Genomic DNA, 21,628 nt, shown 5'->3' with positions numbered 1-21,628 from the left:
CGCCATTGTTATAAATAAAAAGAAACAGATTCCGTTTAGTTTTGTTAAGCATAAATATATTATCATTTATTTCCATTTTTTCTTTGCTGTTTAATGGTCGGTCATCAATTTGCGCACATCAAATGTTTACAAAAATTGTATTCATTTACAAGTTTGTTTATTTGTTGGTTTGATGAAGTTTTAGACATTTTTGAAATGTTTTTTGTTTTTGTTTTTGTTTGATCGCCCTTATCCACTCATCGAATCGAAAGCTCGGCTTGCAACATATCAATTTGTTTAACAATTAGGTGAAAGAATTACACGAAAGACAAATTTAGCGAGAAAGTGTGCGATTCCGTCCGAGTGGGGAGTGTAATATAAATGCTAATGTGTGGGGTGTGTTGGTTATTAGTGTAAACAAAACGTGTAAGATTAGCGATGATGTTAAACGAGAGGTTCGTAAATAAAAAAAATAGGATCCTAGAACAAGAATACTTAAGCACGCCTAGCAGTAGCCCCTGTCGGGAACGCGTCGGCGCGGAGCGCACCGGATGATGTTGTCCACGCGCAGGATCATCTCGGCAGCCTCGGAGGCGGACATCAGCACCTGGCGCTTGACGGCGAAGGACTCGGTGATGCCAAGCTCGCGCACATCGGCCACCTTGCCGAGCTCCATGTCCAGACCCAGAGTCTGTTTACCCTGGGCGTGGGCTGCGCGCAGTTCCGAGATCAGCTGGGCGGAATCGTAGCCGGCGTTGTCGGCAATTGCCGTGGGCAGAGACAGCAGGGCACCTGTAATAAAAACATGTTCAGTTCGCATTCCCAGTTCAGGGCAGCTCATAATCCAAACTCACGAGCAAAAGCCTCGATGGCGATAGCCTCCTTGCCGGGTGTCTCGGCGGCCTTCTTTAGCACGGCGTTGGCCATCAGGGCCTCCGAGCAGCCGCCACCGAAGATGATGCGCGACTCCTTGACAGTGGCTGCCAGTACGCAGAGGGCGTCATGCAGCGAACGATCAGCCTCGTCCAGAATCTGTTGGGTGGCACCGCGGATCACGATGGTGCAGGCCTCGCCCAGCTTGACGCCGCTGAAGCGCAGCAGCGTATCCTCGCCGATCATCACCTGCTCGATCAGATCGCACTCGCCCAGCTTCACCAGCGAGGGATTCTCGAAGGTGGAGACAATCTCGCCGCCGGTGCAGTAGGCCAGACGCTCGATGCCATCGAAATCGGCATGCTCGATGGACATGACCTGGGCATCGGCGAACAGCTGCTCCGGATAGTTGTAGATCAGCTGGCGGTTGATGAACACGTTGCACTGGTGCTTCAGGATCTTGTCCACCTTTTCCTTCATCTTCTCCTTCTCGGCCATCTCCAAGTCGGCGATCTTGGCCAGCGAATCGACCTTGATGCTGCTGCCGAACACCTTGATCTTGTCGGTGTCCATGGGCGTGTTGGCAATCAGGATCTTGGCATTCTCAATCTGTGCGGGGGGAAAAGCCAATAATTAGCTTGATCTGATGATCGGGCACGAATTAAATTTCATTCGGACCCCCTCAAAGAGTCCTCGATGCTGAGGCTGTCCGCCAAACTCGTCAAAATGGCTGTGATATGAAGTCAAATCCACATAGCTCACAGTCATCTTGACGCTTTGAAAGACAGCAGATGATGGATCACTGTTAACCGAACGAAACGAAGGCAACACTTACACGCTGCGGCTGGTGCACACCGGGCTTCTTGTCCAGCAGGAAGCCCTCGTCGAGGAAGGAGTCACCCAGAGTGCCGCCCGACTTCTTGATGATCTGTATGGACTTGAGCTCGCCGGAGCCCTTCAGACGCAGAACGGCATCCACCGCCAGATTGGCGAAGAAGTCCTTGTGCTGGTGCAGGATCTTCGAGGAGAGCGTGGTGCGGGCAATGTTCAACAGATCGTTGCGGAACTTCTCGTTGCTAGACGAATTGTCCTGGGCAGCAGCGGTGAGCGCCTCCAGAGCAACCTGGGTGGCCTGACGCCATCCAGAGACGATGATCTGTGGGTGCAGCTTCTGCTCGACTAGTTTCTCCGCTTCGCGCAGCAATTCTGAGGCCAAAACGGTGACCGAGGTGGTGCCATCGCCGACTTCCTCGTCCTGGACACGCGACATATCGACTAGAATCTTGGCGGCCGGATTGTCGACACCGACGGCACGCAGAATGGTGGCACCATCGTTGGTCACCTCCACTTGGCCGGCATTGCGACCGGTGGCCACCAGGATCTTGTCCATGCCCTTGGGGCCCAGAGTGCTCTTCACCAGATCCCCAATGGCGATGGCGCCAATGAACGAGGACAAGCGGGCCATCTCGGCCTTCTCCTCCTGCGCCTCATTCTTGAGCACGCGCACGGGATTCAAGGACATCTCCTGCAAGACAAATTGGAGTAATTCGTGAGTTCAGGATAGATCACTAGCTTTATTTTAAGGTTGTCTCAAGAGTTTGCCTCTAAAAGAACCCTTACACTTATAAATTCAATAATACTTAGTCACAGAGTCAAGACATTTAGTCATAAAAACCTGTCATGTCGCGTTAGAAATTTCTTCGATGTTTTTAGATCAAATAAAATATCTTGGAAGATAATTGTGTGTTTATTTGTTTATTTCGGAAATAATATCTGTTAGTGCTTAAAACACTTTTAACTGAATGTCAATAGGGCACTTTAATTTTAACAGATAATAATTGTATTGTCAAATGCATATGGCTTTGATTTATGATCACTATGGCACACAGAATTGAAAAAAAAAACGTATAACAGCTGCAAACCAGATGGGGTTTTAGGATCGAAAAGATATGGAATATATATATGTTGTTATGATTTTCTCTCCGTGCAGCCATATCGGCTCGACCTAACCCCCAAAAAATGGAAGGCGAGAGAGCGGCACAAAGTGATTCATCGGCCGCAGAACCAGCGTGCAATGCATCTGGAAGGTTCTGCGTTAGCTAGTCGATCCAATTGTGCCCAAAAATAGAAATGCAGCTCTGGATTCTTTAGATCCCGTGGTCAGGAGAAGAACTTTCTGGAATTGGATTCCAAATCGGGAATCCATAGCTCACGTGCAAAGCCGCCTGTCAAAATGGCTTGCGAGTCACACACCCGGCAAATGAAAACGCCGAATTGACCGGAATTATCAATGAAAACTCCCCGAATTCACTCGGCGCCGCTCGACCGCACCGAAAACCATACGAAATGCTTAGTTGTTCGTTTAAAATTTACCATTTTCTATGTGTAATTAGTCGGTTTTTGATCACAGAATTTTCGAATACCACACGGGCGCAACAAAGCGACAAAGAAAATGGTGGAATGCAGTGTGACCGAGTCGTAAAAAGGCGTTTGATTTTTCTGAATCGAAGAACTTACCAAATAGTTGTTATCGAGCAATATACTAAAAAAAATAGCTGGAATTTATTTTTTTTGAGCCGGATTTTTTTTGATAATTATCGATACTCTAAGGAGCGGAAACTTTAAAATACATTGTTGGTTAAAAAAACGATAAGAATTTGACTTGTAAAGAATATGCTTAATTAAAATATATTTCTCATCAGGTAAACAAAGATACAACAGTCTAACGAGGACTCAAGCCTCAGTCTCAGCCTTGGCGGCCTGGCTCCTTTCGGCTTTTTTGGCCTTCTTCGCTTGCTTTTTGAGGAACTCGCTCTTATCGAGGTTGTTCTGGAAGAAGGTGGTCTCTTTGCGGGCCTGTGAGACCTCCGTGTGAAGGCGTTGCTTGTGTACCGCCTGCTCGTAGTTCATGCGCTCGGTAAGGTGCACCCATTTGAATCTAGGCAGGTACTTCATGCTCCACAATGAGTCGAAGAACTGCGACTTCTTCCTCGTGGAGATTTGTTTGTTGTTCAGCAGGGGAACGATCTGCTTGGCCACACGCTTTGATTCAAACTCTACCCAGCCCTCAGTAAAGTGGATATTGTAATGCTTCCGTTTGTTTTTCTTGGCCTTGGCACCTGAGAGAATAGGTTCGTATTAAATTCAGAAACTAACTTTTCGTTTGTGAAACTCACTAGACAGTTTCTCCGGCTGCAGATAAACCCTTCCTATGGTTCCGTACTCGCCTAGGATTTCCCGCAGGCGCGTCACATTCATGTGCTTGGGAATATTGGATATGTAAATTATACCCTTTTTGCGTTTCTTTGTGGGAGCGGATGAACTGGAGCTGACTTTAAAGTTAGCCAGGTCCATTTCATCGTCGTCGTCGGAGGCATTCGGATCCTCGGGGTCCTTTTCCTCCGGTTGTGGTTCATTTGAGGGCGTGTCTTCCGGTTCACTCTCCTCCACTTCCATCGGAACAGGTTTGGGTTTTGGTTTTGTTTTCTTTTTAATTTTCTGCATATTATTTTGGGTTCTCGTGGGGACCAGATCCACGCTATTAGGGATGGAAGTTCGCGTTGCTTTTTTAAGGCTACAGCTTGGTATTTTATCGATAAGTTGGCTAGAGTTTTTTAGAGGCAGAAAGGTGTATCGCCTATCAACACATCGAATTCAAAAATGTAGAAAACTTAGTTTTTAAATAAAGAGGGGTTTATTCTCAACAAAATAGAATAGAGAAGTCTACATATAATTAGCCATTGTTTCCATAGAAATATGTAATTATATTATTTAATTATACGAATAATTTAAAATGTAATTTTTAATTTATCACTCTTTTATCCGTTTCAATGAATTTGAATTTCTGTCTTATTTCAAGCAAAAAACAGAATTAACTACGCATCTGGTTTTTCAGAATCTGCAACGCCCGCGAGCACAGACTCCTTGCTAATTTCCAGAAACGAGGCCTGCGACATTTCGGTATCGTCTTCCTCCTCCTCGATTTCCATCTCAAAAATGGTCATCTTGCGTTTGCGATCGGAGAGTACGGTGGCCACCTTTCGGCTACCCGAGACAGCTAGCATCTCGCAAACTCCGTCCAATCCTTTAAAGGTGGCGCTATCGAGAATGTCATGGATGCTATGCGTCACAGTGGCGTCCTTTAGTTTTACCAGTGGACCCATTTGGTGCTGGGTGCATTGATTTCTTGCCGCACTGAGTGAAAATTGTATAAAGTAGCTATGTGGACGACTGCCTGGCATTGATTGCGTACTCTGGGCCAGCATCGAAAGCGAGGATTCGTTGTAGAACTGTAAATCGACAAAGATCAGGTTGTAGTAATCCTCGTGAACGGACGGCGTGAACATCCCCGGTTGTAGTTGTATTCGTGTGCAGCGCACCAGACAATCCCCCGCTCGGCTAACCTCCAGGATCATGGCCTCCTGCCAGCTGATGGTGCACGCCAACATATCACTTTTGGATACTTCGTTGACATAATAGCTGCAGGTCACGAACTCTCGATCCTTCAGACCCTCACCGGGCTCCATGGGTGGTAGATCGCCGCATATGACCGCCGAGGAGAGCTTGAAACTACCGCTTATGCTCTCCGTTGGTTTGTGGAACACCGCATCGATGGCATTGAACATCTTGTCGCGCTGCTGCACAAGGGACAGATTCTTGTCGTGCGGCACAAACAGTTTGCAGTGGCTCAGGCATTCGTTCTCGGCCACCATCTCTTCCCACAGCTGAGTGGGATCCTTGGGATACGGTTGAGTCAAGTATGCATTGTCCAGATACTGGCCTACTCGCTCCAGGTTGAATTTGCTGCGAGCCGGTGGCGGCGTGGCAGCTAGCGGGTCCATTTCCTCCTCGTCATCACTTCGTTCCTCCATTTCTGGTTCCATGGCGCACAGAAAGTCCGCCATGGCAATGTTCTCCTCCTCGGTAAGCACAAGGTCATCGGGAATCTCTTGATGGGACAAACGGAGTATTGTGAATATCATCCACGCGTGAAAGAGCTTCATGTCGTACACCAAAGTGTCAATCGTTCGCTGCAGTTCGTGGACCTTGAGAACAAAAGCTCCGCAGGCTCGCATCGCCTCATTGGCCACATCTGGAGAAATTAGAGACTGAAAAACAAGTTGAAGATGCTTTACACGTTTAACAAAGAATCACCAGCAACCGACCTCAAAGAAGTGCGACATGCGTCCGAATCCGGCGATCGTGTTGAGGAAATAAAACATATTGACGGCCGATCCGTTTAGTTGCTTAAACACCAGACTTTGCAGGTTGCTCAAACTAAGGTCCACAGAGTTCGAAATCTTCTTAAAACCCTTCTCGGACAGAGTTCTAGAAATAGTTGGACTTATTAGCATGCCGCTCGACCGATAAGCACACCACTCACTCGAACAAAAACTCCTCTACCTCAAAGGTAGCGAACCCGAAGACGTGCAGCTCCAGAAAGTGGGCGGATATCAGTCCGTAGGGCTGGGAATTAGCGTACTTGGTCAGCTTGTTGTCCATCTCCAGCTGAACGGTTTCCCAGGCCTCCGTCAAGCATTGCTGTGTGTCATTTATATAGCTGTGCCAAATATATAAAGAAAATTAATAAACATTCAAAATATTGAGGCATATTAATACTTCTTGGTTTCCAAAATGTGGGCACAATGGGTTGCCAGTTCCAGCATGGGTGCCATGCACTCTTGCAGCACCTGATTGTGAAAGTGCAGCATCTTGAGCTCTTGTCCGTCTCGCAACAGAGCGTAAATGGCATTAAAGTCCCCGTTCAGTCGCACATCGTACACGTCGAACTGCTCCGGATGCAGGATGTGCTGTGTGAGATCAATGCTTCCCGCCTGCAGGGCGCCGAGGAGCAGTAGGTGCACTTTCCCGCTGCGCATTATTACCACCAGAAAGCATGGCGATCCCTTGGGAAAGGATTTCTGGTCCAATGTTTTTAGGCAGGGATCGATGTTGGTCAGTGTCTGCAGTTTAGGCAGGAACCTGCGGTGCTTGTCCTTTGCATTGCAGGTATAGGTGTCAAGGCTTTCCTTCGAGTTAATGGCCTTGCTGAAGTAGACCTTCTTGATGTCGTCCTCGTAGATCAGGCCGGAAATAATAGTCTCGCTTTCGGCGTCTAGAAGCGCCACCTTTCCATTGCTGTAGCCCACGGCCAGAAGGGTTTCGTCCATTTGCCAGCTGAGGGAGCGCACCCGCACATCCTCGCCAGGCGTGGGAAAGGTGACGATCTTCTGCCAGTTCAGCCGCTGGATAACCACCTCGCCTGATCAAAAAATATACATATGTAAATCTTTCTTTATTTCAAATTTGCTGCGGCAAATGCTTACCCTTCTCCGTTCCATAGGCAATCAGATCCATCTTGTTGTTCCACTCCATGCGCTCCACAATACAGGACATGTTTCGGGCGCCCAGCAGCTTCATGGAGCTCGTTTGGGCCATCTTTTAACGCTAGGATTCGCTCGCATCAAATATTCTATTCAATTGAAGAATGTTTGTTTTACACTTTGCCGGCGCCTATCGAAGTCGTTTTGAGTGCTGACTGTTATCGATAATACAGGGGTGAGTAAAAAAAAAACTGATAAGTTGACGGGGTTTTTAAGCTTTTTAGTTTGAGTATAATTACTTTTTATTTTTAGATACATAAATTTGTATATTAACCATTTACAAAATGTTACATTTTTCATTATTGTTTAATGAGATTTAAATTAAGGGTGAATTAAGGATAAATAACCTCACATTCATATAATCAGAAATCCTAGAAAAAAGGTAGCCAGGCGTGCACCACAGATGGCGTCTTTTACTTCAACAGGAATATATTTTTAATTTCTGTTTAAAATATTTAAATTTTATTATTTTACAGTGGTCAAAACATGTTTTTCGGCTTAGTCAGGATCCCAAGATCCCTTGGCCGCTTCTCGGTTTCGTCCTTTTTTTAACATATGTATGTACACGTACGGAACATGTACGCCAGGACAATTGTATTTTACACTGCGTTTTATAAAACAGAAAAAAAAAACTTATATTCTAATGCGGTTTTCCGCCAGAACGTCAGTAAAATATACTGTTAACTCAAGAGCTACGCTACCATATATGTATATATCGTATGGTTTTGTAGATGTGTCCTGTACGCATCTACAAAAGCTGCTAAATCCTCCCTATTAGTCATCAGCATCCGGCTGGCCGTTGTTGTCCAGCTCGCTGCTCTCCTCAGGTTTGGCGTTCTCGTCCTGGTTGATGCTGCCGTTTGGACTGGCCGGTTCTGCTTCCTGCTCCTGTTCATCATCGTCCCCGCCATCGGCATTGCTGCCGCCGCCGGTAGTGCCTACGCTGCCTGGAGCTGTATCGTCTCCGGCGGCACTGCTAGAGCCCATGCCGCCGGAGGAGCCCATATTGCCGGAGTTATCGTTGTTCCCGTTGCCACAGCCCGTGTGCCAGGTGAGGCGCTCCTCGTAGAATTGGATGACAACCTGGGGACAGCGGATGTTGGCTAGCTTGGCGGGCACCAGGTCCGCGTGGTCGCTGCCCTTCCACTTCATCAGGAACACTAGATGGCCCGACGCATCGGTGGCGCCTAGAATTTTCGAGGGCTCCAAACCGCGCTCAAAGCCGATCAGCTTCTTCTGCTCCTCGTTGTCGTCCTCCAGAAAGCTCTTTCGCTTGCCGCGAATCGAATCCGGTGCGGAGGATGTGGACGGGCGCTTTTTGGCCTCCTTTTTTGTTGTTCTTTAGCGACTCCTCGAAGTTCGCAATCAAATTGGGACAGTCGAGATTCTCAACCGGCTCCCAAGTATTTTCGCTGCGTGGATAGCCCTTCCATTTTAGATAGTACTCCGCGCGCCCATTTACCATTCGCTTATCCTCCACACGTTCCACTGAGAATTCGGCCATGTTTTTGATTATTTGTTATTTGAAATGTCTGTTTAATTTCCTTGGCGTCTTATTAAATTTAGACGTGCAATTCTTAACTATATAAGAAGAAGAAGAATAAGATGCTCACAGAGATGCACAACTCCTTGATTGCAGACTATCGGCAAAGAACACAACAAAGTCAGGTGCATTGCGCAGGTGAATAAAAGGTTAAAATGCTGAAAATCGTTATATTCAATTTTCCATGCTTACCGTTCGGACGTCAGTTCACTTCAAATTGTACAATTTATGCTGTAAAATTTGAATTGTATTGTGTCAATTAGATTTATACTTTTTTTGATTGACTACAGCTGTTTGCCATCCCTAGCTGATACCGATAGTCATCGGCCCTATTATCGATAACGGGCCGTTGTGCTGCACGTGCGCTCGCTTACAAAGAAATAAACAATATAATTAAAACCTTATTTGTAAAAACTAAGCAAAAATGGGCGAGTTTATAGCTGAGATGCAGGAGCGCCTGCTGCCGGAGTATGAGCAGATGAAGAACTACAACGTATTCACGGCAGATCAAGTCAGGTAGTTCCACACAAAATTTTAAAGATTGCACTCCTTTCATTCCTAAATCTTGCAGAGAAATCGTTGGTCGGCGCGAACGTCTGTTTCTTAAGATCAACAAGAGTCACCAGACCATCACCGATTATCTGGAGTTCATTCTTTACGAGAAGCAAATGCACACAACGATTGTGGAAAAGGAGAAGAAGATGCACGTTAAGTTGACCGGCCTAAAGAACTCTATTTCCATTCGGATCATGCGCCTATACAGAGAGGCTCTCGGCAAGTTCAACCACGATAAAAGGCTATGGAGCAACTGGATCAAGTTCAGCAAAAAGTCTAATCCCGTCGAGGTGGCTGGCATCTATGAAAAGATGCTGCTGGTGGGTATTCGCCGGTCTGCTCACTTTCACAGATTTTAATCATGTGCAATTCCTTACCCAACTACAGTACCATGGCGATGTGGCGGACTATTGGGTGGACGCCGCTTTGTGGCTGTACGAGTTCAACCGGCTGAATATCGACCGCGTCAAGGACATCCTCCTGCGCGGCTTGCAGCGTCATCCAGATTCTGTGACACTCAACAAGTGCTTTTTCGATATAATGCTCAAAGAGGCTGCCCTGGCTAGCGATGAGCGTAATCTGGCCGAGAACACGCTCTCCGAACAGGATATTAAATTGGAACGCGTGGAGGCAGTCTACCGCAATAGCATGGCTAACATCACTAAGCTGGACTACTTCGTAAAGCTCCTAGAGACCTGTGAGGATCATCAGGAGCTGACGGGCAAGTTGCAGCGCATGATAATCGACGATATGCAGGAGAAGTTTCCAAGGGAGCCCGGTCTGTGGGACTTGCTTGCCCAGCGCGAGCTGCGCGGCTTTCACCTGGGCGACTTGGAGGAGGAGGAGCTGGATACCAGTGACGAGGAGCCGGCCAGCAAAAAATCTCGTTCAGTCAATGCCCGCTCTCTAAAGCGGCGCATTCAGCTTTGCGTCACGGTCTATAAATCCGCCGTGGAGGAGCTGCAAACGCAGGAGATGTGGAACCTGTACTTGGATGCCATGCTGGCGCTGAATACCGATGGAAAAACGGAGCGAATACTCAAGCAGCAGTGCCTGGCGGATGCTCTCCAGGCGGGCCATCGTTCACAAATGATGGGTGTGCGGCACTATTCCATCCTGAGGAAGATGCTCTGCACTGCGCCCACAGGAAGAGAGGCAGCTGTCACCATACTTACAGAGGCCCTGAAGAACGATTCCTCCGTAGAGATGTACGAACTCCTGTTGGCCACGCACATTCAGAGCGAGAGTGAGCCGTTGATCTACGAGCTATTTAACAAGATTCAGAAGAGCATGGGTAGTGAAGCGCTGCCGTTGTGGCGGAATGTCATTCTGTATTATCGCACGCGGCAGGACAGCTTGGGTGCACGTCGGCTGGACGAGATCTACGGCCTCGCCTGCAAGTCTGCTTTTCCAGAGTTTGCTGAGCTGCGCTCTGATTACCTGCGCTATCTGTGGCAGGAGCGATCCATGGATGAGGCGCGCAAGGAGTACGCCAAGCTGGCCATCCAGCCACCGATGTCACTGGGGCTGCACCGCCAGATGGTCCAGCTAGAGTCCAGTGTGGCAGTTCGCGTGAGTTGCTTTCTTTCAACTTGTTTACAAACCGATAATCACACTTCATTATTTTTCTTCTGCAGGATCAAGCTAGTTTAAAGTACTGGCGCATGTGCTACGACTTCATGGCGTGCTATTTCGGCAAAACGGAACCGCGCGTTTGGGTGGAGTACCTCACCTTCGAGCGGGATCACGGTGAGACGAAAAACATCTCGCTACTTGCCCAGCGGGCCCTCACCACCCTGGAGCCCCAATACGTTCCCGCCTTTGAGGCGGAGCGCGCCCTGGCCTATGTGGGCGCCTCCGTAGTTGGTTAAAACTTAAGATAGGATTCTTGCTTTTTTTACATACTTCCTAAGTCAAGCCTCTACGCTATATATAGTTAGTCGATTTTAGTTTGAAGAGTGTTGTAAATAATTAAGATAAACATTTAATATAATATATAAAAAACTTGTTTAAAGATATAATGAAACAAAGCAAAAAAAAACCTGAAAAAAACCAATACAATAGGTAGCTGCCTTTATTATTAATTTTACAAATTATGTTAACTTATTTAACCAGGTTGAAAAAGCGCCTCTAGCGGAAGAGTTTGACTAACATTCACAGACAACAACCAATGGTGGGGTGATTGACTAATGCCACACACTCTATTCCGGTTTCACTCGCACTCCGTTCCGACCACCTTATAGATATTCCACCATAGTTTGAACGCGAACGCCGACGACTGTTCACTTGCGCTCTCCGTGGAATCAACACGCACCAGGAATCCACCGTATTATCTATCCGATCCGATCCGATTCGATCCCATCAAATTAAGTCCAACGAAAGCGAAATCTCAATCGAGCACCATGGAATTCAACAATCGCCTGTTGCTGAAAATAATTGAGCTGGTAAGTAATTGAATTAAAAAATCATCTTTCAACTTCAAATGTGCTTAAATATTAAGTACATTTAATAAAAGTCTAGAGCAGCTGGAATTTAGGATTAGTTTTTTAACTATCTCAGAAAAAAACAAATAATAAACAATGAAGCGGATAAAAATCATTAAGAGTAACTTTTTTCAGTTACATTTTATTTAGAGTTTTAAAAGATAAACATTAAAGTAAGAATTAATATTTTTCTTTCGTTTTATGTGCAGTAAAATTATAAATACAAAAATATTTAAATTGGTAAATCTGATCCTTTTGAATAATGATTCTTAACAAGATTCAATTTTAAAATTTAAAATCCCTGTAGAAAATAATGGTTTAAAAAAAGTAGAAACAAAGGTTTGCCTCATGGAATCAAGTTCAAATTTTCTTTGTGGCAGCTGCAGATGCGAATTAAAAATGCTGACTGTATACAATGTTTTCCTTTATTTTTTTGTAAGCGTCTGCTCTTCTCCTTCCCTAAAATTAATCAATTTCCTGTTGCGTCTCTAGAATTTCTGTTGTTGTTGTCTTTTGTCCAGGTCTTGAAAAAAAGATGAAAAGAGTAACCGGATCTTGGGATCACAACAGAACAACTATGACTTCATAGACTCGGTTACTCTTTTTTCTGAATTTATTGGGTGCGTAGGTCTTGGATTAATGCGTGCTCTCGACTCAATGATGTCATGACCTCCCCTCCCTAGAATTCTTTTATTTTTCGGGGTTCCCAGCCGCATTTATTTGCGTGCTAAAAAAAAGCAACAATAGCCGAACTTGATGCCGACATTAGATCATTCTTTTCAATAGCGTTTTGCTTTGCAAATTTCCTCTTTTTTTTTTTTTTTACTTTTTTCCAATTTTCAGGTGTGTTTTACTAAAGGTAATTGCTTGGCAAATTGCAAAAGTCAGTTGTACTTTGAAAATTGCAAGTCCCGGGCTTGGCGGCTTATTTTGAAGATATATTTATATGTTTGTTGTCAATTTAATATTTTGTTGCGCCTTAATTAAGCGTATATAAGCCAAGGTTTATTTTTGGTCCAAGCTTGATATGACATCATTGCAGCGATTCTGCGAGCTTGAAAGAGAGCTAATCAACAGATAAAGCTGAAACATATAGAGTACATCGTCATTTTGCAACGAGTCAAGGAAAGCTTCACATGATGTCTACAAGATATCAATCGATTTGTCATAATTAATTATTATCTATAAGGCTGTCTTTCTGTCTCCACGTTTAATCAGTTATTGACCGACAGCACTTTTTGTTTAACAAATTGATAGGCAGAAAATATATACGGGTTTAAATGCCATTTAAGGTTTTTGCAGTATATTCAGAATAATGTGGATGATAAAATCTGTTAAAATCTGTTAAAATCGGTTATTGGAAGCAGATGTTTATATGCAACAAATATTTATTTGCACTGCTGAGACATCTGGTTTAAGGCGAGCTTGTTTATTTTACAAATTTATCAGCACAGCGATCAGTCAAAGAAGCTCAGTCGAAAATTCGTAAAGACTGTAAATATTTTCTCTTTTATTTATATGAGCTGTATTTCTTATCACGAATCCCCGCATCAACATCGTTTACAAGTTGCACTCGAATTGATAGGAGTGTGTTTTCTTCACATATGTATTTGTACAATATAGTCTCCATTAATATTATTTTTATAATATATTAGGCATTCGATCTATCTTGAACCCCGGCTCCCGGGAAATGAGTCAGCTGCGCCTTTTCGCGATGACAACATCGCTGCAATGCGACCCACTTTCCTGGCACTCAACACAACTTATTTTGATGCGGATCAGGTCTGTCCGTTTGATCCGACCCGATCGGAATCCGAATCCGATCCGAACACACCTTCTTTATGGGCCAGGCGTGCAATCACGTTCGCCGATTGCACTTACTAATCAACATTAGGAAAATAGGTACACTGTAGAAAATATGAATACATTTTGAACTAATTTCACTGAATTTATTTGAATTAAAGTGGGCATTTTCCAAAAACCAAATGTGCACAGTTAAAGTACAATTAAAATACTTTGTTTATATAATAATATAAAAAAAAATCCATAAATTAACTTGAGAAGCCGAGAGACAAGAAAGGAGGGTTAGAAAATATTTTCGAGGAACTCAAAAAAAAAAAAAAAAATCAAAACATAATGTATTGAACATCCGGTCGAAGGAGACGCTTTTTTTTCCGGTGCAGCCAAGATCATCGGCTATCAGCGATGACATCATCGTGCACATGGCCAAAACAAAAGCTGAAAATCTGGCACGCATTACGCATACGCCATGTGCTCCGGCCGAAAAAGGTCGGTCGGTTGCATTGAGTAAACAATGAATATCGCCTTTGGAATGGCTAATTGGGCTCTGGCTGTTCCTTGATTATCTGGCCAACCGCTGTTATTTTTTCCTGGCCTTAAACTATTCTTGGCAGGAGTGAGAACCCAATGGGCAAATGGGCAAATAATACTGGTCAAATATTTGTCTCCTGGGTGGGTGAACCGCCTAGAACTGTCGGGAGATAACAACGCGGCCTATTGTGTTCGCCTTCGATGTTTTCCCCCTCGCCGAATTCTGGCCACTGGCAACTGGCAACTGGCTCGTAAATATTTTTACGGGCTAATAAATGCTTTAACTGCAAATCGGGATGGCGCATTCACTGTTTATTTTGTTTTTGTTGTTTTTTTTTCTATCCACCGTTTTTCTGAAAATTTGTTTAATTGATTTGTGCGCGGCTTGCCCGCCTTTTTCTTTATTTTTTTGTTTTTTGCTTTCCGCCACTCCCCCCGCCTCTTGGCCAAAAGTCAATGGCACGTCAGGTGGCCGGATAATGAATGGCCCATACTAACGATATCAATTGAAAATAAAATTGATCTACGGCTTTGCCGGAGCTTCACGCGAAATGGGTTTTTGGCTTCATTTCTGTCAAACGGTGACTATTTTTGGCCAACAACTCGACGTTCTGGCTTTTTGGGGGCGTGGCCTGGGCTTTCCCCAGGCATTTTCGCCAATCAACTGGTGTTTCTGTAGCTGGCAATAGCAATATAATGTGTAAATTGTATGAACCATCAGAAGTAAACAAGTGTTAGTCATACGGAAGCTCATTTCATAGTTGAGATAATTCGCGGAAAACGTTGATTCTACTTTGTTATTGCAAACCGTAAAGACAAATAGTTGTCCAAATGTTTACCAGCTTTTAATGGGTTTTTCGTTTCAGTTTTATAAATGTATAGAAACAAAAGAATACACAACAAGTTTTGTCATTTTGAAAGAAACTTCTGTTCTTTTAATTTAATATGAAATAATATGTAGTAGCCTTCAAATTTAGCTATTTTGTAATGATAATAACTTAAGATTTAGCCTTATGACAATCTTAATAGCCATAAAACCATCTGCTTAGCCATTACGAATAGTTATGATCAGCATTTTCCCAAAGCAAATGGCACAAAAGAACATTACTCCCCAAATAAAGGCGCCATTATTGAGATTTCCTTCCTCGAATTTCGCGATTATTTGGGTGCTGATGTCGCTATTGGGCTTATTTTCCCACCTCCGATTTCTGGGCGTGACAATTAAACAATAAAGGAGCCGCACACGAAATATATATAGACATACTATATGTATGAGTATAAATAACATTTGGTAATTATTGACACAGATAATGGCGGGGGGAAAGGGAAATGTATGTATACAGCGTTCCATAAACAAATGAACGGGAAAAGCTAGCGCATTAAGATATGGATACGGATATGGATATGGCGTTTGTTTACAATACTCCCCCGCTTTGGAAGACTAATGACCTAATGACCTATTGCTCCTGGCCTCCTTGCATTACAATGTCAACAAGGTTTCAGTCTGCATCCCGCGGCGAGGTTCCTTTCTCGTTTCTCGTTTCCCATTTCTCGTTTCTCGAAAACCAATTAGCAGGGTCGTCGGCTAATTGATTGATTGCCAACGGGTGTGTCGCACTTAGCGATAGCCCACTGTCGCGTATTGGCCCTCGATGGCCCCTCAACTTATCGCCATAAAGCCCAATATCTGTCGCTGTCATTTTTGGTCGCCCGGCAATAGCGAAATAATTTTCATATTCGATAAGCAAATGGGCTTGTGGCTGTCCAATTAATTCCGCAGCTTTTGCCGCCTTTCGCTATATGGTGATATATGGAGTGGCTTCTGTTGGCTAAAGATGTGACGGGCAGTTCAAGTGACTCTCTGAATTTATGATTTAGGTTAGGAAAGTAAAACATTTCGAACATTTAAGAAACCCCCATAACGGGAAATGTTTTAAAAGGTTTTAAATTATCAATATGTAACATTAGTAAAACTAATTAAATAATAATATAAATAAAACCTTCAACATATTTAATGAATTCTTTTATTTGAAATAAGCAATTATTGGTGTCTTATGTTAGCCATACTTCAAAGGTTTTTGGCGCCTATATGTCGTAGGCTTTAATGACGACACTTCCGGTTGTTTTTGGCTCACACAAAAAACAAAAACATAAAACCAAAGAACGGAGTAACGAAGCATATGGCCAGAAATAAAAGCCATTAAGTACATGGCGCAGTTAAAATAATCAGTTTGATTTTTTTGCAGAGCTTTTAGTTTTAGGCAAACGTGATTAATTGCGTTTCAAGGGGGAGATAAAATATTGGAATGTTCTTTCCATGATATAGTTTGTTTTGTAAATTGGCTGAGATCTATCGCTTTCTGTATTCTTTTTCCTCTAAACTTTATATTTATTTGTCCGCGTGCCACTTTTTCCTTGTCTGAAATTGTTCGTCTGTGATTTTGTTCATTTGTCTGATTTGTTGAGTATAGAGTCCTTAAATCCCAGGTCTTCATCGTCACGAACATTGTGCTGATCGAGACCATATCGGATCTCACCATTATCAGACAGGCCATCGTGGTCTTTGGAACCCTGATCGGTTACCTGATCATTTGCTTTATAATGGCAACAGGTAAATCCGCATCCTTGGAACTCCAGAATTCCGTTCCCTTTCACGTGGTGGATATTTTTCAGGTCATGTCGGGGGATCTCTTATCGACAAACGCATCGATATTCTCTTCTCGGGCGGCGGCTTTATCCTATTCGTGGCCACGGGTACCGTTATCCTGGACCAGTGGCTATATTACTGCACATCGGAAAAGGAGAAGGAAGTCCTCTTGGTCACCGGCATCTTGAACCTCGCCAACGCCGCTATTTTTGTGGGAGATATTTTCGTTGTGCTGGGCTCTAAAACAATTGACGCTTAAACAATTGTCAGATAAAATGCAGAATGTTTTGAACATGAAATTATTTTCATAAATAACCTACATTTAAAGTGGAAACCACCATTTCTCATTTTAGATAAAAGCCGAAAACACTCGAAAATCTATGTTTTTTTTGTTTAAATCTCGGAAAAAATGTTTCAAATACATGGTGTACTATTTCGTTAAACTCCTAATAAAACTCCTAATCGATTGGCATTCAACACAGAAAAGAAATGTTGTTTTGTGAATTTTCGAAAAAAATGTGGATTTTTTGTCCAAATAAGTTAATTATTTATTTTTAAATAAATAAATAAATTATCCGAATTTGGATTGTCATACCTCGTTGAGCTTGTAAATAGAACCCTAATCGGCTGGCATTCAAAACTGGACATTTTTTTTTTACCATTTTTTGTAAAAAAAATGTGATGCTAGCCCTTACAAAAAAATTGTGCATGTTTTTTTTAAATAAGTTGGAAAGAGATGTGGATTGTTAGCTTTTCTAATAAGTTGCACAAAACTCTTGAAATTTTACCTGTGAGTCTGATTTTGGGAACGTTACAGCAAAAAAAACCATAGAAAAAGAGGTACTTAATTGAAATAAAGTTCTAAGTGTTAGAAGCCTAATTAATTGCTATATAATTTTGTTGATTACCTTTCTTTTCACAACTTTTTAGGCCATCGCTATCGCCTGCATTGTTTTGTACGAGACGGTGGGCAACATGACCAAGTACCCGATCATCGTGGCCGGAACAATCGGAGGCTTCACCATCATCTGCGGCGTTCTGCTGATCGGTAAGTATTATTGATGGCACTATTGATTTGGGGATCCTAAAAATCAGCCTGACTTCCTTGCAGGACACGTGATCAACTCGCTGGTGGAGAAGCGGCTCAATGCGCTGATTGCCTTGATTGGCTGCCTGCTCTTTGTGGCCTCCGGAGCTTTGGTCATCGACGAGTGGCACGGATTCTCGCCGACTCCGGAGAGGAAGCGCCAGGCCATCGGAGCCGGATCCCTGATGATCATCAACGCGGCCGTCTTCCTGCTGGACACCCTCTGCATCTGCAGGACGTAAAGATCGTTCTTCCAATGCCTTTTTTTTATTCCCCCAATTCGAATAACTCATGTGTAGAAACCAAGAATCTATTGTATATGCAAGCGTTTTTTTTTTCTCTGTGTATAGTTTTATACGTGTCCTAAGCTAATCTCAGATATACGCACGCAGATTATTTACAGGAATCCATTAAATATATACATGTATATGCACACATACATGCCAGCTATCTGTGGTTATTATATAGTATGCTAAACTCACAACATCTGCCCATGCCTTACATCACCATAATTGCCCCCCGCGCTTGATCCCCGATCCCCGGTCCCCGCTCTCCGGAATCCGGGATAATGGGCCATAATTGCCGGAGGGCTGAGTTTCTGGGAACGAAAAAAGTACAACAAAATATACAAAAAAAGAAAAAAAGTGGCAGGCCTGACGTCACGTGCCAACTGTTGCAAAATCCCTCTTGCTGCGATTCAAATTGCGATTTTAATCCGCCAAAAGGTTGTCAACTCCGACGCTTTCCGCTTTCCACTTTCCATTTCCCATTTCCAGAGATCGGTCAACTGGAGTGCACCAGCTCCTCAGCTCCATTTGTGTAACAGTCCCAAAAGAAAATTCATTCCAAAATCAGGAAATAAAATCAACATACTTTGTGGCTATTTGTATGTGTTGCTTCAACTCCAATTGTCTCTTAAAAACTTTTGATAAAAATAAATGGTTTCAAAATGTTGATTTCTCAGCTTCTTACTTTAATACAATTACTTTAAAGCTGATAACTTGTATATTTAAATTAAGTTACGATTCTTGGGGAAGTTGCTTAAAGCTCAGGGAATACTAAACAGAATTTGTATATTTTAGCAACAGAGAATATCCATGTTGTATACATGTTGTCTGAAGTGCAGAGCATTGTGTGTTCGTTGCTTTTCGCTGGGGAGAACTTTCTTTCCCGCTGCTGTGTTGTTGCCGTGTTACAAGCTTATTATAATCGAGCAATTTATTTAATTTCTAATTATTTCTTATCATCCGCATGACAACTCTGTGAAAAAAATTATAAAAACCAACGACGACGGCAGACGGAAGGAGGTGCCTGTTTTGACGGCAGAGCCGCGGAAGAATAAAGTCGAGATAGATCGCTTTTAGATACGGATGCCAGATATACGGATGCAAAGATACGGAGCTGCCGAGATACAGCGATACAGCGATACACAGACACAAAGATACAAAGATACAGATGCACATGCCGCCAAAGACTTGAAACCGCCTTGTGATTTATATTTACTTTTGTTTATATTTTAATTCGCTGTGGGAACTTCATTCCCCCTCTTATTTTTTTTCCTGTTGTTGTAGTTGTTTAGCTATTCTTTTTTTTAGTAATAATTTTTTGCTGAGTCTCTAAGAGGTCTTAATTTGTTTGGCGTCGTTACTTTTAATGCTGCTGGGAATGTAACCTGGTGCTGATTTCTTGCGGCGATTATGGTACACGATAATTGGAGGCAATTACGATCGGAGCCCGGGGTTCAAAGTCAGGGTCGCCGATGGCTGCGACTTTGCTGCCAAGTTCATTGAGCATTTGGCGGCAAATAAATTACATCCATCTCACCTACACACACACACACACTAGTACTCGGATTCCCTCTTCTTCTTCTTTTTTTTGCAAGTAAATTAGCCCGAAATGGCCGGAAAAAGGGGGAAGCCGATCAGTTGATGGGCTGTGACTTTGAGATCCGCGGCAAGGTTCCCAAGGAGGCCTTCCAGCTGTTCGCCGTCGCCCAGGCGAAAGTGATGGGTCTCCGGGGATTCATCAGCCAGGTTTCGGACGAGAAGTTCAAGGGACACCTGGAGGGCGAGGGCAAGATCATCGACGCCTTCAAGAAGCTGATCCTCGCAGCCGCCGAGTATGTGGAGGCCATCAAGGAGTTCATCATCAAGAACCTGAAGGTCATCAAGGAGTACACCTACAAGACATTCGAAATTAAAGTGGATCAGAAGTAGATCAGGCCAAAATTATAATACCAGCAAATACAAACCGCTTATGTTAGAGGTGTTTTTTATCTTTTAGTAAATTATCATTTGCCAACATTCAATGCATGCAAAGAAATATTCCAGAACTAAAAGAAGTTCTTATGAGATTTATATTTCAAATGGAAATTATTGTAAAATAAACTTGTGTGCCTAAAAATGTATTTTTAAGGTGTAAAGGATTAGGGATTGTTGCAACTAGAAAGCTGCAAATTCTCATAGAAAATACGCAGTGGAAAGGCAGGAATTTCCATGGGATCATTATGAAATTGTATGATTGGGCGAGCGATTTATGCAATTCCCCAAATGAGCCGTGAGCTCTCCAATGGTTCCTCCTCCTTCACGGTTTGTTTTGTTCTAGGGCCGATCGTGACCAATAAGCTAATGATATTCGGAGGAGGGGGTTGGGGGGATAACCTTGTGGCCGCCGCCAATCGATCGAATCGGATCGGATGGATATAGCGATAGTTCGCCGATGTTCCCGGCTGCTTGGCATTCAAATCGGAGACATGATCGCCGACCAGCCGACACGATCGAGGTGTTCCAAGCCAACTCGGAACACACAACCGCTGATGGTTATTTATGCACTCGCGGATTCGACTGCCGATGAGCCCCCGAACTCCCCCTTTGGCCGCCGTATCTTGCAGATAATGTATCTGCAATGATATATGGCCGGCTAATCTATCATGGCCCAAGCAACGCTACAATTTTATGGGTCAATTTGCGGACGGCCATTACCCGAATGTGTGTGTGCAACAGGTAGCCAGCTATCTGCTTGTCTATAAGGTACACAGCAAAAAAATTCTGTGAAAAGTGTATTGCAGATATTAGCTGAAAGTAAAAGATTCATCAGAGTTCGAGTATTATTCGGATCACTTTTATAAGAAACAAATAAAGCATATACATTTACTCACAAAAACTTGCATTGAAATATCATTAAAAAGTAGTATACCCTTTTTTTTCTTTGTGTATCTAAGCACATCAGGAATGGACTCGACCTATATGCGAAAAAGCCGCAAAATTGAGGAAAATTAACCTGTGCGGCGACGTTGACTTCATCGTCAAACGACTGTGGTTCCCTCGGATATATATGTATATATATATATATATGAATCCCAGTCTGGACCCGAATCGGAATCCAAATCCGAAAGAGCCGCCTAATTGCAGCGTTGTGGCAACGCCAGCAAACCGGAAAGAACGGCGACAATGATTGCCAATCGGATTTGGCCGACATCAGTGGTGATTTGGCTTAGGTTTGTGGGCTGAGCTTAAACTAGGTTTTTAATGTTTCTATATTACAAACAAAAGAAATTTAATTATTTATGCCAGACAATAAAAATGTATAAATGCAAACAAATATTTAATGTATGTTAAAAATACTGAGTTTTAAATGTATTCAATTTAAAACTTTCTGGGTTTTAGAGAATGCAAAATCGAAGAAGATTAAATTTTGTGTTTGTTAAATATGCTTAACTAAAGTTTTAACTTATTTCATTAAATTTTG

At 43.3% G+C, this 21,628-nt stretch overlaps 7 protein-coding genes across 8 annotated transcripts; 3 read left to right on the top strand and 4 right to left on the bottom strand.

Annotated features, from left to right (window-relative positions):
• Nucleotides 1-34: 34 nt before the first annotated feature.
• On the bottom strand, nt 35-3,337 carry LOC108088605 (T-complex protein 1 subunit beta). The gene is made up of 4 exons (XM_017186491.2): nt 3,226-3,337; nt 1,688-2,377; nt 834-1,461; nt 35-771 (listed from the first exon to the last, which is right to left on the bottom strand). Exons 1-4 carry the CDS (start codon nt 3,226-3,228, stop codon nt 485-487), a joined length of 1,608 nt encoding a protein of 535 aa, XP_017041980.1. The 5' UTR covers nt 3,229-3,337; the 3' UTR covers nt 35-484.
• A 187-nt stretch (nt 3,338-3,524) lies between these two features.
• LOC108088574 (pre-rRNA-processing protein esf2-like) lies at nt 3,525-4,412 on the bottom strand. Its single transcript, XM_017186423.2, has 2 exons — nt 4,029-4,412; nt 3,525-3,971 (listed from the first exon to the last, which is right to left on the bottom strand). The coding sequence occupies exons 1-2, from the start codon at nt 4,354-4,356 to the stop codon at nt 3,586-3,588; spliced, it is 714 nt and encodes a 237-aa protein (XP_017041912.1). The 5' UTR covers nt 4,357-4,412; the 3' UTR covers nt 3,525-3,585.
• A 115-nt stretch (nt 4,413-4,527) lies between these two features.
• Nucleotides 4,528-7,391, bottom strand: LOC108088657 (anaphase-promoting complex subunit 4). Of its 2 annotated transcripts, none has more exons than XM_017186583.2 (5): nt 7,179-7,391; nt 6,472-7,114; nt 6,236-6,412; nt 6,018-6,180; nt 4,528-5,960 (listed from the first exon to the last, which is right to left on the bottom strand). In XM_017186583.2, exons 1-5 carry the CDS (start codon nt 7,288-7,290, stop codon nt 4,728-4,730), a joined length of 2,328 nt encoding a protein of 775 aa, XP_017042072.1. In that variant the 5' UTR covers nt 7,291-7,391; the 3' UTR covers nt 4,528-4,727. The 2 variants fall into 2 exon arrangements, with proteins under 2 accessions (XP_017042072.1, XP_017042073.1); XM_017186584.2 differs by having other exon boundaries at nt 6,242-6,412.
• An 82-nt stretch (nt 7,392-7,473) lies between these two features.
• Nucleotides 7,474-9,064, bottom strand: LOC108088659 (chromobox protein homolog 1). Its single transcript, XM_017186587.2, is given in 3 exon segments — nt 7,474-8,567; nt 8,569-8,875; nt 8,971-9,064. Coding segments are annotated over 2 exon segments (729 nt in total). The 5' UTR covers nt 8,740-8,875; nt 8,971-9,064; the 3' UTR covers nt 7,474-8,009.
• A 42-nt stretch (nt 9,065-9,106) lies between these two features.
• On the top strand, nt 9,107-11,376 carry LOC108088658 (U3 small nucleolar RNA-associated protein 6 homolog). Its single transcript, XM_017186585.2, has 4 exons — nt 9,107-9,294; nt 9,350-9,653; nt 9,721-10,905; nt 10,971-11,376. Exons 1-4 carry the CDS (start codon nt 9,203-9,205, stop codon nt 11,202-11,204), a joined length of 1,815 nt encoding a protein of 604 aa, XP_017042074.1. The 5' UTR covers nt 9,107-9,202; the 3' UTR covers nt 11,205-11,376.
• A 210-nt stretch (nt 11,377-11,586) lies between these two features.
• Nucleotides 11,587-18,320, top strand: LOC108088660. The gene is made up of 3 exons (XM_017186588.2): nt 11,587-11,777; nt 17,725-17,842; nt 17,906-18,320. Exons 1-3 carry the CDS (start codon nt 11,736-11,738, stop codon nt 18,121-18,123), a joined length of 378 nt encoding a protein of 125 aa, XP_017042077.1. The 5' UTR covers nt 11,587-11,735; the 3' UTR covers nt 18,124-18,320.
• A 110-nt stretch (nt 18,321-18,430) lies between these two features.
• LOC108088661 (acylphosphatase-1) lies at nt 18,431-20,222 on the top strand. The gene has a single exon (XM_017186589.2). It carries the CDS (start codon nt 19,810-19,812, stop codon nt 20,095-20,097), a length of 288 nt encoding a protein of 95 aa, XP_017042078.2. The 5' UTR covers nt 18,431-19,809; the 3' UTR covers nt 20,098-20,222.
• The last annotated feature ends 1,406 nt before the right edge of the window (nt 20,223-21,628 follow it).

This window comes from Drosophila ficusphila, unplaced genomic scaffold (genome assembly GCF_018152265.1).
Source record: "Drosophila ficusphila isolate 14025-0441.05 unplaced genomic scaffold, ASM1815226v1 contig_198, whole genome shotgun sequence".
Taxonomy (NCBI): domain Eukaryota; kingdom Metazoa; phylum Arthropoda; class Insecta; order Diptera; family Drosophilidae; genus Drosophila; species Drosophila ficusphila.
The sequence above is the reverse complement of the archived record's forward strand: the minus strand, read 5'-3'. Positions and strand labels throughout refer to the sequence as shown.

Excerpts from the sequence above, each read along its gene's own strand:
- LOC108088661 (XM_017186589.2), top strand. The coding sequence starts at position 19,810 with ATGGGCTGTGACTTTGAGATCCGCGGCAAGGTTCCCAAGGAGGCCTTC.
- LOC108088605 (XM_017186491.2), bottom strand. Across the intron at positions 1,462-1,687 it reads GTGTGCACCAGCCGCAGCGT|ATTGAGAATGCCAAGATCCT; the intron begins GTAAGTGTTGCC and ends CCCCCCGCACAG. Across the intron at positions 772-833 it reads CGCCATCGAGGCTTTTGCTC|GTGCCCTGCTGTCTCTGCCC; the intron begins GTGAGTTTGGAT and ends TTTTTATTACAG.
- LOC108088574 (XM_017186423.2), bottom strand. The coding sequence starts at position 4,356 with ATGCAGAAAATTAAAAAGAAAACAAAACCAAAACCCAAACCTGTTCCG. Across the intron at positions 3,972-4,028 it reads GCAGCCGGAGAAACTGTCTA|GTGCCAAGGCCAAGAAAAAC; the intron begins GTGAGTTTCACA and ends CTATTCTCTCAG.
- LOC108088660 (XM_017186588.2), top strand. The coding sequence starts at position 11,736 with ATGGAATTCAACAATCGCCTGTTGCTGAAAATAATTGAGCTG. Across the intron at positions 11,778-17,724 it reads TGCTGAAAATAATTGAGCTG|GCCATCGCTATCGCCTGCAT; the intron begins GTAAGTAATTGA and ends ACAACTTTTTAG. Across the intron at positions 17,843-17,905 it reads CTGCGGCGTTCTGCTGATCG|GACACGTGATCAACTCGCTG; the intron begins GTAAGTATTATT and ends ACTTCCTTGCAG.
- LOC108088657 (XM_017186583.2), bottom strand. The coding sequence starts at position 7,290 with ATGGCCCAAACGAGCTCCATGAAGCTGCTGGGCGCCCGAAACATGTCC. Across the intron at positions 7,115-7,178 it reads TGCCTATGGAACGGAGAAGG|GCGAGGTGGTTATCCAGCGG; the intron begins GTAAGCATTTGC and ends TTTTTTGATCAG. Across the intron at positions 6,413-6,471 it reads CACATTTTGGAAACCAAGAA|CTATATAAATGACACACAGC; the intron begins GTATTAATATGC and ends TATTTGGCACAG.
- LOC108088658 (XM_017186585.2), top strand. The coding sequence starts at position 9,203 with ATGGGCGAGTTTATAGCTGAGATGCAGGAGCGCCTGCTGCCGGAGTAT. Across the intron at positions 9,295-9,349 it reads TTCACGGCAGATCAAGTCAG|AGAAATCGTTGGTCGGCGCG; the intron begins GTAGTTCCACAC and ends TAAATCTTGCAG. Across the intron at positions 9,654-9,720 it reads TCTATGAAAAGATGCTGCTG|TACCATGGCGATGTGGCGGA; the intron begins GTGGGTATTCGC and ends ACCCAACTACAG.